At 39.9% G+C, this 12,912-nt stretch overlaps 2 protein-coding genes across 2 annotated transcripts in view; both read right to left on the bottom strand.

Annotated features, from left to right (window-relative positions):
* Nucleotides 1-4,809: 4,809 nt before the first annotated feature.
* On the bottom strand, nt 4,810-8,964 carry gjd2b (gap junction protein delta 2b). Its single transcript, XM_015055175.1, has 2 exons — nt 8,474-8,964; nt 4,810-6,961 (listed from the first exon to the last, which is right to left on the bottom strand). The coding sequence occupies exons 1-2, from the start codon at nt 8,542-8,544 to the stop codon at nt 6,118-6,120; spliced, it is 915 nt and encodes a 304-aa protein (XP_014910661.1). The 5' UTR covers nt 8,545-8,964; the 3' UTR covers nt 4,810-6,117.
* Nucleotides 8,965-11,457: 2,493 nt separating this feature from the next.
* LOC106961437 (actin alpha cardiac muscle 1) overlaps nt 11,458-12,912 on the bottom strand; it is an 8,014-nt gene continuing 6,559 nt past the window's right edge. The window contains exons 6-7 of the mRNA XM_015055176.1: nt 11,820-12,001; nt 11,458-11,738 (exon numbers count right to left, since the gene is read on the bottom strand). Coding sequence (XP_014910662.1) covers nt 11,595-11,738; nt 11,820-12,001 — 326 coding nt within the window. The 3' untranslated portion in view covers nt 11,458-11,594. The remainder of the gene's footprint in view (nt 11,739-11,819; nt 12,002-12,912) is intronic.

Genomic DNA, 12,912 nt, shown 5'->3' with positions numbered 1-12,912 from the left:
TCTCTCTCTCTGTTTTCCGTAGTGTGCATAAAAAGACAAAGTTTTTTTTTTTTTTTTTTTTTTTTTTTGTAAACTTGTAAATTTGAAGAAAGTATTCAGAAAAACTCTGATTATTCTGTGATTTAGCAAATAGAAATATTTTTGGTCAACCTAAGTGACCTAAAGAAGTGAAAGTTTAATCAAATCGAATGTTCAATGATCCGTCTGAGTCTGTTTACAGTGGATGTGAATATCTGCTCTCAACTGCGTGAAGGAGAAACAGCGTCTGCTCCTCTTTCTGAAGGTCTAATAGATTCACCCAGACTGACTCAATCCCTAATCTCCCGAAACCTGCCTGGCAAATAAAAATAGGAATTCGCATTCATCACTTTTTAGGTTTGGGTGCATTGTGTCCTCAACCAGGTGCTGACTGTCCCGCTGCGAACCTCTGTTTGACAAATCTGAGTATAATCCACTAATGTTCTTAATCCAAGGGGGAGGAGGGGGGCACATTAAAAAATGGATGAGAAATTAATCTGCTGTCAGGTCTGTCAGGTATATTCTGTCAGTGCTGGTGCTTATTTTCAACCGATTCCTTCTGGGTGAGCCAATGCGACCTAAACACCCGACCAAAAATCAGCCTGCCAAATCCCTCAGGACACCCTTTTGTCAAATGTTCTCTTCTCTGTCCTTTTGTCCTTGTCTCGGAGAGATTTCATAAAAGCTGATGAATTTTGCAAACAAAGCAGCTGGAGCACAGATGAAATAAACAAAACAAAACAAAACAAAACAAAAAAGTTAGCTCTTCTGTGTCTCTGAGCTGCTTTGAAGCACAGTGGTGAGGAGGAAGAGAGTAATTGTGGCTTCAGATAAAGGGTCTATTTTCCAGCTGCCCTGGCAGACAGAGGTTGAAACTTGCTCCCACTGTGTAAATGCGTTTCTGTGTCCTCCCCCACAAGGTCTCAAACATCAAGTGTGTTTTGTTTCAGTGTTTGCCATATCTTTCTGTGCCATGCCATTCTGTGCATACGTCTTGCCATAAACGGACTAATTTCATTCATTCCGGATGGGTTGATCAAAATAGACCCATAGTTTGCTGGGTTGGTTTTTTTTTCTTCTCTTTTTTTTTTTTGCTTTCCCCCTTTCAAGCTGTAATCTGTGCAAAAGGCTGAATTAAAGCGGGGCTCCCCCTGAAGGAAGCCCTCTCTGTTAAGATTAGAGAGGAGGTGAGAGAGGAAAAACGGGAATGATATGCCTGCTGTGCTGCAAAGGGATTGCTGGATGAACTGTCAGGTGAAGATTCTGAAGGTTTCAAGGAGAAAATATGTGCAAAAAAAAAAAAACAGTTGAAGTTTAAAAAAGCTTGGTTCTGTGCACAAAAAATATATATTTTAATATAATGCGATTTAGAAGCAAGTGAAATGAACAGAATAAATCAATTTAATCTTGATTTTTAAAATTGTTGTGTCTGACATCGACATTTATTTCCAATGTAGTTCTCAGTTGAAAACCTTGACATTTCTCTTGTCAGAAGGCGTTGCATTTACCAGCCAAACACAACGCCTTTTGATGACAACTTCTTAACAAGATTTTTATCCTTGCATTACATTGCAATTTGTGATTATATTCTGACAAAATGTGCATAAGCCCGAACAGGTCATCAGTGAATGCAGACACGTAACTGTGCTCACACCCTTAAGGCAACTGAATCCCCAGTGAATCTGGGCCTGAGAAAAGAATCTGGAGTATCCTGAGGAAAACAAAATGCAATGTGAACAATGGAAATGTAAACTTTCCACACAGAAAGTACAACCAATGACCCTGTAGCAGTGAAGCAAGCATCCTGACCAGCTTCCCACTTTAGTGCACTAAATAAGATTTGTCACCCTGGACAAAAAGGCAGCACCTCTATCTGCTACACAACAGAAAAGACTAGTTTATCCCAGTGTGTCATGACCTGCTCTCCACACTGTCCTGAAAGCAACAAAAGGGACTCACAATATTATTTGTTAAGCTTAGTCGTCCACCTTTCTAGTTCCTATAACAAATATCCAAATTGATCAGATAGCTTAGGCTTATTTTTTTTTAGGTTTCCTGTGTATACGACTGGTTTTGCCTTTCTTAAATGTGCTTCAGTGCACCTCTTTTTGCTTCATTTTCTGTATTAACAGTTGTTTATATTTATTTCACAGTTTTTGTTTTTTTTTTGTTTGTTTTTTTCTGTTGGCCTGGTCTTTGTTTGAAGCCAACCTGTGACAAATTTACTTTCACATGTCTGGTCCGTGGTCCTGCGGCACCACCCAACTCCCACAAGACTCCCATCCGGATGACATTCTGTCAACAATGTCTGGAATGTATTTCCCTCTCGTCGAAGGCCAGCTGTAAAGACCCAGAGGCTGCTCTAAATCATTACGCTGCTGCCACCATTCTTCACTGCTGGGCTGATATTTTAAACTTAAAGTTTAAGTAGTTCCCAAAATATTGACCAAAAGGCTTCGAGGAGTCAAAGTGCTTTTGGCTTGCTTCTGGAAACCCAAGATGTGAGAGGTAAACTCCTGGACGCTTGCTGTGTCACACATTGTGCACTTTATGTACTTATTCATTTTTCTCTTAACATGGTAGGAATCTTATTTTGACCTAGTCATGCTCAACAGCCAATAGACCTTACTGTGGTAGAATCAGTTAATAAAACTCCAAGTGTTTTAACTTCAATGTATTCTCAAGTATTTCCAACAGATGTCCTGTTTGTCACATTAGTGCTAAAACAACAAAAAAAAAAAGGAAGCTGCTGCACTGCCATAAATACACACATTTATTAGAAAATAGGAAAACAGTGGATTTTAAATAAAACTCAAATGCAGAAGCAGTCCGTCTAGTTTTTTTTATTTATTTATTTTTTTTTGCTTACTGTGCCTCATCTTTCAAAATTCTGCTTATTTTGCTGCCTCAGCCTCTTCAAACCAACACCTGTCAGATTATATTTTTGAAACTTAAAAGCTAATAGTCCTACTTGGCTTTGATCTCTGCTGACCGGAAAATAACCTTACACCTTCCTGAAAGTCAGACAAGAGACCTTTATTTTTAGTGATAGGGTATCTGGAGTGTCTTAGGTGGCATTTTTAAGGTTTGTCCCTGTTTATGCTTATTTTGGTGCCTTTAAAAAACAAATTAACTTTCAATGCATGTAAAACACAATATGAGTACTTTAAAGGTTTTAATATTCCAATATGATAGTTTGCATTTGAATTTAAGTAATTTGATTCTACAACACTCCTTCAAATTTACTAAATGGTCAGAAACTGGAGTTGCCTGACTTTCATGTGCTGCACATTTATTCTTACTAACATGAACTAAAGCTGGGCTTGTTCCACTGTTCACATTCTGAATACTCTTATTCAGAACGTGAACAATGGAAGAAGGTACTTTTCTTTTGTACACCACCTAATAATGAGAACACCTCTCTTTTAATGTGTTGATTTTTTTTTTTTTTTTTTTTTTACCTCTTTTGACCTGTAAAATATAAATCGATTTAAGAAAACCCGAACTGGGAAGACGGTCTGTAGGCTTCTTGCCTCTCATTTTCTTCTTGTCATATCAAACTTGTTTCCAGCCCTTTTGTACCGCAGTGATTTAAGTTTCCAAGGCATTCAGAAAAAAAAAAAGTTTTATTTTTGAAATAACTCCTATGTGCATGGTGCAATCACATTCTTTGATTGGTCTCTTGATTTTCATGCATGCATAACTGGTTTCATAAAATGTCCCAACAATTTTCCTGCTGTACGAATCCGTTTGAGTGTTTCAGAGAAAAAGGCTGAGTATATACAAGAACTAGAACAAGAACATTCTTGGTTGAGCTCCGGATAAACAACCTAATTTTGTGAGAGTAATGTACTATTCTGGAAACGGTCATTTTGTTCTACTGCGTTCCACCGTATGCTGTTGAATTCATGGCTAATGAGGATGACAGGGTGCTGGTTCACACTGACAGTGATTAATAGGACTGCTTTCGTCTTCTTTTCTTTTTGAGTTCACGACAAAATCTCTGGTCCCTGCTGAGCTGGAGATGGATGTGCAGGTACAGCTGCTCTTTGATTTCTCCCAGCTTTGCAGAGTCATCTTTGTGAGGCAGGTGGGGAGGGGTGGGCAATGGAGGCGGGTGGGGAGGGAGATGGGCGTAGAGACGCCGTCCTTCCCCCAGAACAACTATCAACAGCTTCAGATTTTGCATTTCATCTCCAAAGGTCTTCATTTCTTTCTCATATCTCCCCCAACCCCTCCTCCCTTCTATGTTGCGATTATACAGCTGAACACTTTGTGTCTTATTATTTCTCCCCATCTTTTGTTTCTGACCTTCACAAGTAGCACAATGCCCTCTCCTCCTTTTGTTCTGGCTGCCTCCTTTGTCAAATTAAAGAAGATGGGATGAGCAAAGTGCACGTATTCAGAGGCATGATTAGCTGTTTGTTGTCCCTGTAGAGTAGAGCACATTAATGTCACACTAACAGCCTGTGAATGCACATTTAAGGGCTGGCGCTGGTTTAATGCACGCTGCGTTATCTCAGAGCAAAAGTATTGATGTGTCTCAAGGAAGCAGCACTAGAATTGCAACACATTGCAGAGTGATGAGATCCTGCACCAGGTGTGTCCTGCAGTAGTGGGTGTGGCTAACATCTTCACTGCAGCAAGACACAACTTCCACCGGATACCTCTGTGATGAAGAAAAGCCACAGCAGGGAACACAAAGTACCGCACCGCACACGTTTCTGGTGTACACGAATCCCATTTTTATTTTCCACAGAAAAAAAAAATGTTTTTTTCTTCTTCTTCTTCTTTCTGGTTCAGAAGGTTACATTTAAAACCATTCTATGAAAAACTGTAGCACCAGAGCAGATTGTAATTGCCCATTCTTTGACAAAAATTCAACTTTGTGCTTTTTCTTTTCAGATTTGATCAGCTGTGATTGGAGGGAGTCTTGTTATTATTTTTTTTTCTTTAAAAAAAAAAAACTAGCACTTCATTTCTTTCCCCAGACGTTTCCAAAAATAAAAGACAGGAAAAAGAAAAAAAAAATCTGAATATCTTAATTTCTTCAGTCAAACCACATCAAATACATTTGGAGCAAACAAAATAAATAAAATAAATTGGCCAGTATTGAGCATAATCCAAGCAAGGAATCAGCTTTCATGATTATTACTATCATCAGATATTTATATATTTATATATATTTATATTTTTATATATATATCCATATGTATACACATATTTATAATCTATATAATGTCTATGTACAAGTATGGCACTTGATTACACGAAAAGCAAGAAAATAAACACAAATAAAAACAGTGGGCGCTTTGGTGTGTCTTAAATTAAGGAATTCACAGACGTTAGCGTTTTTTTGCAGCAAATTTACCAGATACTATTTTGCAAGTTATAGCTAGAAAGCAATGGAATGGTTACATATGTTAAGGTCAGTGGTGCAACACAGGCAACAAAAACAAAAAAGAAGAAAGAGTTGACCAAGCTGATGTATTTTAGCTAACCAGTAAGGATTTATATATTTATATATATTTTTATATATATATATGTATAATGGGTATATATAAATCTGGTAGGAATATGCTATATTTTCCCTGTTTAACGGTGCCATATAAAAGAAATATGGGTGGAGAAAAAAATGTCAGCACATTTGGATACGATCAAGCTCTCATGTGTTCACCTCTTTTAGTGCAAGTGTTTTTCTTCTTTTTTTTCTTCTCCTTCTTCTTCTTCATCTTCTTCTTCATCTTCTTCTTCTTCTTTTTCTTCTTCTTCTACATTTGCTCTTTTCAAGTTCAGCCCAAGAAAGAGTAAATCTGCGAACACTTCAACATGGTCTCCACGCTTTAAGTAGAAACGTTACTTAAAAAGTTGCATCAGTGCGTTAATAAAATAAGTAAAAGTAAACCAACGTGTGATCCACGTTCGTCTCGAAGTCCGTAAAGTATCACCAAATCAAACAGAAAGTAAATTAAGTAAATAAATAAATCTGCCCACTCTTTAAAATCATGACACAAGTTTTAGGCGTGCGGAGCTGTCCATCATGTCCATCATGGGTTGATTTTTTTTTTTTTTTTTTTTTTTTTTTTTGTTTGTTTTTGTTTACACGTATGCAGAGTCACTGGACTGCGTGCGGCCAAAGTTGGGCACGCTCATCCTCGGCAGGTCCTTGTTTCTGATCTCATAAATGGACTTCCGCCGGGCTTGCACGCCCCGCACGGCCGTCTTGATTTTCCTCCAGCCCAGGTGATTGAGTTCGGCCAGGTTCAGCACCACGCAGAACCCGCTGACCGCGAACATGAAGACCAGAAACACGGTCTTCTCCGTGGGTCTGGACACGTAGCACTCGACGTCTTTGATGCAGGGGTAGCGGTCACATTCGTACACGGACGGGACGTTGAACCCGTACAAGAAGTACTGGCCCACCAGGAAGCCAATCTCCAGCGCGTTTCTGAACACCACCTGGATGATGTAAAACCTGGAGATGCCCTCCTGACGCCTCATTTTGGACTTTGTAGTCCTCATGGCCGAATTTGGGATCTCCTTCACCTCCAAGCAGTCCGGCTCGGCTTCTTTGGTGGAGTTCTCAGTGTTCTGGAGTACTCCGTTCACAATGGTGTTCTTAATCTTTTTGCTTTCGTCTCGCTTCAGAGAATCTTGATCCTTATCCAGCGTCAGGTAGATCGTGGAGTACCGCCGCTCCTTCTGCTTGGCCGACTGGTGCACAGAGTACGTGATAAAGCAGAGGCTAGGCGTGCACACCATGATGATCTGAAAAACCCAATATCTAATGTGTGAAATGGGGAATGCCTTGTCGTAGCATGCCTGGTTGCAGCCCGGCTGTAAGGTATTACAAACAAACATGGTCTGCTCGTCATCATAGACAGTCTCTCCAACTATCGCTACGATTAGAATCCGGAAGATGACCACCACTGTTAGTAGGATCCTAAAAAGCAAGAAAACAAAACACAACAATGTGAAAATATGTGCAATAAACGTCGTTAGTGTGGACGTGCTCGGAATACGACCCAAGAGAAGCTGCCCGGTGCTGAAACAGGGCGCTTTTTTTGAAAAAGAAAGGATCTATACAATAAATGTCGAAAGCAAACTAAAGATATGTAAAAAGGAGAAAAAAATGTGTGTAAAATAAATAATGTGTTCAGTGTATGGGTGTTTGGGATTTAACTTAAGGAGCTGTCCTTGGCTAAAACAGGGCGCTCTGGTTAATGAAATTTGTCTTTACAACAATGCAAAACGTAAAGCAAACACAACGATGGAAAACGAGAGAGCCCGACTTTAATTTGGGGATCTGTTCCCTGCCGAAGCAGGATCCCCTCCGAGAGAAGATAGGAGTTTCTTAAAATGTAATGTGTCTTTTGATCCTAGAAACCAAGCAAACAAAACATTTTTTTTTTTTTTTTTTTTTTTTTTTAAAATTTGGGGGGTTTTTGGCTTTTCGTGTTAGGAGCGCCCGGTTTTAAGTTAGGACTTTGTCAAATGCTGAAACGGTACACTGTCATGCAAAAAAATAAAAAAATAAAAAAATAAATAAATAAATAAATAAAAAAAGAAAGAAAGAAAAAAAGTGCTTCTTTTAAGTTCATATTTGTGTTTGTGAGCCTATAAAGCAATCAAACAAACAAACATAACCATGTGCCACTGTGTGCACGTCTATGTGTTCAGAGCAGATGTCCTTTAGCGAGCGCTCGGATTTAATTTAGGGAGCTGTCCAGTGCTGAAACGGACGCTCGGCGAAAAAATAACTAAATAAATAAAATGAATGTCTTTCTTACAAGAATACAAGCAGAGCAATGTGAAAATGTATCTTAACTATTTGTTCAGTGTAGGAGCGCCCTTTTGCAATTTTAAGGCGCTGTCCAGTGCTGAAACTGGACGCTCTCTGAGAAATGCGTTTCTTACGACGAATGTGATTTAATGATCATGACACGTCAGCAATCGACGTTGCCGTGATTGTACCTGTGTGAGCATGCTAATGAAGTGAGGCTATGTCTCTTTCTTGCCACCCTCCTCTGAGTGCATTACCACCACTCAAACCCAACGACCAGCCACCAAATGAATGAACGGATGAATGATCACACGAAACGGCTACACATGAATTTTAAGTTTAGACTGTTTGACTTTGCAGCACCATCCCAGGTTCCTAAAAGACAGCTGTCATCTGAGTTGAGCTGTCTCGTTTAGGAGGAAGACAAAAAAGGAAGCAAAAAAAAAATTGAAAGAAGAAGAAAAAGAAGAAGATCTGGGGAACAAGACAAGAAAAATCCACAACACAGACACGAAGCACCACTGGACACCACGGTACAGACGATCCTGGAGCCACAACACAGAAACGGGGGACTGGGGTGCCATGCTAAAGACGATCCTGGAGGCTGCTGCGTTTCTTCGGTTTGTTCTTGTCTGTTTTTTTTTTTTGTTTTTTTTTTGTACATCATCTTACCTTCCTATCATAGTAGAGTGCTGCTGGACAGCAGCCTCCAGGAGCCTCTCTAGTATAGTCCATTCCCCCATTTCTGATCATCCGGAGGAGACGACGATACAAGGGCACTCTGGTCAAATCCCTCCAAAGGAAAAAAAAAAAAGCACCCGGCTTAATTTCCCCGCACGGCCTCTCTCTGTCTCCCGATGTTCTTACACTCCAGAGCGTCCAAAATCAAGCTAAAAAACGCATCCGTCACTGGATGCTCCTATACCGTCCCCGCCCCCCCCCCCCTTCTGTCTCTCTTCGCGCTATCTGGTTGGTTATGAGCTGAGAGCGCAGCGCCAGTGAGCGTCCTGCTGTGTGTGCCGAGCGCTCCCACAACGCTGCCACACTGTTCCTTGTCATGAGACTCCGAGGGCTGATTACTGTAAGCCCTCCTATTTTCGATCTTCAGATCAGGTTGATTGGCTGTGCGCTGTGTCTGGATGGAGGCAGGTTGGATTTAATGTCTTGCACCGTTAATCCGCCTTTAAGTAGTATGCACCCCCCCCCTCCCCCTCCCCCTCCCCGCACACACACGCATACACGCACGCATACACAGGCACAAACACACACACGCACACGCACACAACCCCCTCCTTTGCGTCACGTACACAAAGACAAGTCGGTGTAGCTCCACCTGGAGTGCCAGGGGTTCTGACTTTTGTTTTTTGTTTTTTTTGTTTTGTTTTTTTTTTTTCATAAGGTTTTTTAAGGTTTTGGATCAGGTTCTGTACATCCTGCTCTGGCCTGGTTTGTTAAGAGTTGCACAGTCTCGATTGTCTCCACAGAGCAACTGAAACTGCAACCACTCTGTCTTGATCAACATGCTGTTTATTGTGAAGTGGTAGAGAAATTGCTTTAAACATTTTTTTTTTAACCAATAAAAATCTGAAGACTGTTCTGTATTTGTATTCAGCTCACATGAACCAGAACTTTGTCGGTTACAGTTTTTTGGGGCTGTGTCTCTGCAAGCTTTACACATCTAAACTAAACCACTCAGTTTTGAAATCCTTCCACCAATTTCCATTCCAGGCTGCTTGCGCTTTAACATATATACTTAATTAAATCTTAACTATTTCATCATAACTAATGTGTTTAGATGCATTGAACTCATCTTTGACCTTTGACCCAACTGCTAACTGGGTTCTCAGCCAGTATTGCCCCATATTTAGCTCCATCAGTCTTTCCATCAATGCTAAACCAGCTTTTCTATCTCTACTCAAGGTAAACTTGTTCACAGCATGATGCTGCCACCACCGTGTGTCACCATTGGTTAGTACTGTGGGAGTATGATGTTGATTGTTACTTCACCAGAGCAGACTCTTCTGCAACCTGTGTCCCTTACATGGCATGCAACAAACTTTGATCAGGATAAGGATCAGGATTGTTGTCTAATTTTCAGTAATAAACTGATGGACTGTATTTCATCGTGAGACTAAAACTGGTTGAATACTCGTGACATATAGGCTGCCAGTACAAGGCACCGCATCGCTGGCACAGGATTTAATATGGCCTTAACTCTAAATAAATAATGTTCCAAGTCCATCAGTCAGGAAGGAGGATTGTTCTTTTAAAAGATTCCTGTAAATGGGAAATTGTTTATCAAGATTTTGAGTTACTTGTGCAAAAAAAAGTAACTCAAGCATTCAAGCCAAAATAGTTCTATTTTTTTCTATTCTATTCTATTTTTACTCAACATTTGTATCCCATGGAGTCGGCTCTCGGCTAAATGGAGCCTCTCCTCTCTTTCTGGTAGAGAAAACAGCTCCCTCTTTTGCCCAGAGGTATCCCTCCCTATGTCACAGGCTGTTGGCCCGGATGGCAGAGCTGTTGTTTCCACCTCGAGCGAAGATGACGCTGTGGATACAGTGACAGAGTGAAAGTACCATCCGAGTTGTTAATCGCTTTATGAAGCGGCCTGCCTGCCTGCCTGTCTGCCTCTCTGCGTCTCTCACTGAAGTCTGAAAATAGAAGCAAAATATGATACTTTGCTCCATATAACACCCAGAGATTGTAACTTGTCATGCTGCACTGGGCTTACTCTAATGAAGTGTGCATTCAGTGCGCTTGTCTTTTCACTGCAGGTTTAGTTGGACCATCCGTCAGCTCTGGTATTTAAAGCCCGTCAAGATTTGAAAGCCTACCTTTGTAAAAAGCTGTGTTGTTAAACTTTTGTTTGTAAGGGGCTTTTGATTAAAGCACCTGCCAGATGTATGAAAATAAACCTAAACTGGAAAAGTTAGATTTTATGTGATGAGTCCCCCTAAAACTCAGTTCAAAAGAAAAACATAATCTCGTGTATCATTATCTCTCCATTTGAAACGACCTATGATGTTCGTATTTTGTGGCACATGCATAAAGTTTTGAAATGCCAGCAAAGTTTACTTTCATATCAGATTTAATTCTATTACTAATGTGGAATCTATGAAAAGTGAGGCTTTCTTTTTCTTTTTTAAAGACAGGCTTTAATTTGAAAGTCCAAACTTGCAGATCACTATAAAACCTACTTTGTTTATAATTCAATTTTTTTTAGTTTTATTTTTAAAACCTTAAAACATCTAAGATTATTAGATTATTCTTTAATTGGAATTTCGAAACCTATCTATGATCATTACAATAGAAGTAATACCAATGCTAATGTTATCATATTAATAACAGCATTATTAACTGTAATCTTAATTCTAAGCATTGTTATTGTTCGGAATATTAAGAGTAATGCTATTATTGCTGCCATTGTTCGGTTTCTTATTTGCTTTGTTCAATCCGGGGTTAGGGGTCACGTGACCCGGTGTTGTCGCTAAATGAATGTTTCTCATGAGGTGGCTGATCCTCTTCTCTCGCTGTAATCTTTTCTAATTCAAATCTTCAATAACCTTTACTCAGCCATCACGTGAGGAAAGGACAGAGCTCAGAGAGCCACTGCTGTCCAGGGTCAAGGAAGAAACAAGGAAACAAGCAAACAAATTCTTAAAAATGATTTATTCTGAAATATATACATATCCTGTTATAAATTCCAAATGCATAAACATAGCCTTGAACAAGATATTAATTGCTGGGAAGATAATAGAGGATGGTTAGAGAAAGAAAATAAAGTTCCTCAGAAGCACTTCCTGTGGACTATAGAGGGTCCGGCCTCGTCATATTCGTCCTTACTGATCCACATCTGCTGGAAGGTGGACAGAGACGCAAGGATGGAGCCGCCGATCCAGACAGAGTACTTCCTCTCAGGGGGGGCAATAATCTAAACCAAAGGCACATTTATGATGGTGTGAACCTGCCCCATACAATATGTAACAAGACATTTTGAGGAGAGTTGAATTACCTTGATTTTCATGGTGCTGGGGGCCAGGGCAGTGATCTCTTTCTGCATGCGGTCAGCAATACCAGGATACATGGTGGTCCCGCCGGAGAGGACGTTGTTGGCGTACAGGTCCTTACGAATGTCGATGTCGCACTTCATGATGGAGTTGTACGTAGTTTCATGAATACCAGCGGACTCCATGCCTGTGGATGGAAACAGATGAGTGTATTTTGGAATCATCTGTAGCAAGAAACACGCCACCATCAGCTGTCGGAACAGGCGCTGAGTGGGAGAGCTCCACTAGCAGCTGCAAACATAAATCAGACGGCTGCTTGTATTGTCACGAGACAATACCTGTGATCTTTAATGAAAACAGCCGTGCTCTGAATCCTATGAGTGTAAAGTTCTGAAAAACTAGCATTTAGTATTACTGCTTCAAATCTCATTCAGAAGATGCCTCCTTTCTCTAGGTGTCTAATGAAGAATCACTTTAAAATTAGGTATGTAAGCAAATCTCACACCAGCTCAGACTTTACATGAATTAAAAGAAAAACATTTTGCTTCTGAACCTTCTTGATCCTTGATGTAGAAAATATAGTTTTCTACTCAGAGCACCATTGTTTTGGGATGCATACGACTGAAATGCAAAAGAGTTAGCTGCATTTCAATCAGTGGGAATAAGCACTCCTCTGTGGTGCACATGGTGAAAGCAAAGAAAGAAAAAGTTGTTCATGCTGAAGAGCTACTTTAGTGTCTCTGAAAGCAGTGGGATGCAATTATCTCTTTTGCAAACTTTTAGATAATTAGACATGTGACTTGTCGAATGAATACTAACCAGAGATATCTCAATACAGCTTAAGACTGATTTTTTTTTCCTCTTTGTGAAAACTAACGAAGAACATTTTCAACTATTTTTGACCAGGAGGGTCACCTCGGATAGAGACATCTGTGAGAATCACAGATGTCTCTATCCGTGCTTTTCACAGATAGAGACTGTTAGATATTTTTTGGTATTATCATTTTGTTATTACTTTAGTTCATATTCAGTCTAATGTTAATCAGTATTATTGTGATTTTTAGTTTTAAGTGTTCTCTTCCTTATGTGTGTATAAAC

The sequence above is a fragment of the Poecilia latipinna genome, unplaced genomic scaffold, assembly GCF_001443285.1.
Source record: "Poecilia latipinna isolate Pla-1442-1.1 unplaced genomic scaffold, P_latipinna-1.0 Scaffold1300, whole genome shotgun sequence".
In the NCBI taxonomy this organism is placed as follows: Eukaryota; Metazoa; Chordata; class Actinopteri; order Cyprinodontiformes; family Poeciliidae; genus Poecilia; species Poecilia latipinna.
The sequence above is the reverse complement of the archived record's forward strand: the minus strand, read 5'-3'. Positions and strand labels throughout refer to the sequence as shown.

Excerpts from the sequence above, each read along its gene's own strand:
- gjd2b (XM_015055175.1), bottom strand. The coding sequence starts at position 8,544 with ATGGGGGAATGGACTATACTAGAGAGGCTCCTGGAGGCTGCTGTCCAG. Across the intron at positions 6,962-8,473 it reads CACTCTACTATGATAGGAAG|GATCCTACTAACAGTGGTGG; the intron begins GTAAGATGATGT and ends CTTGCTTTTTAG.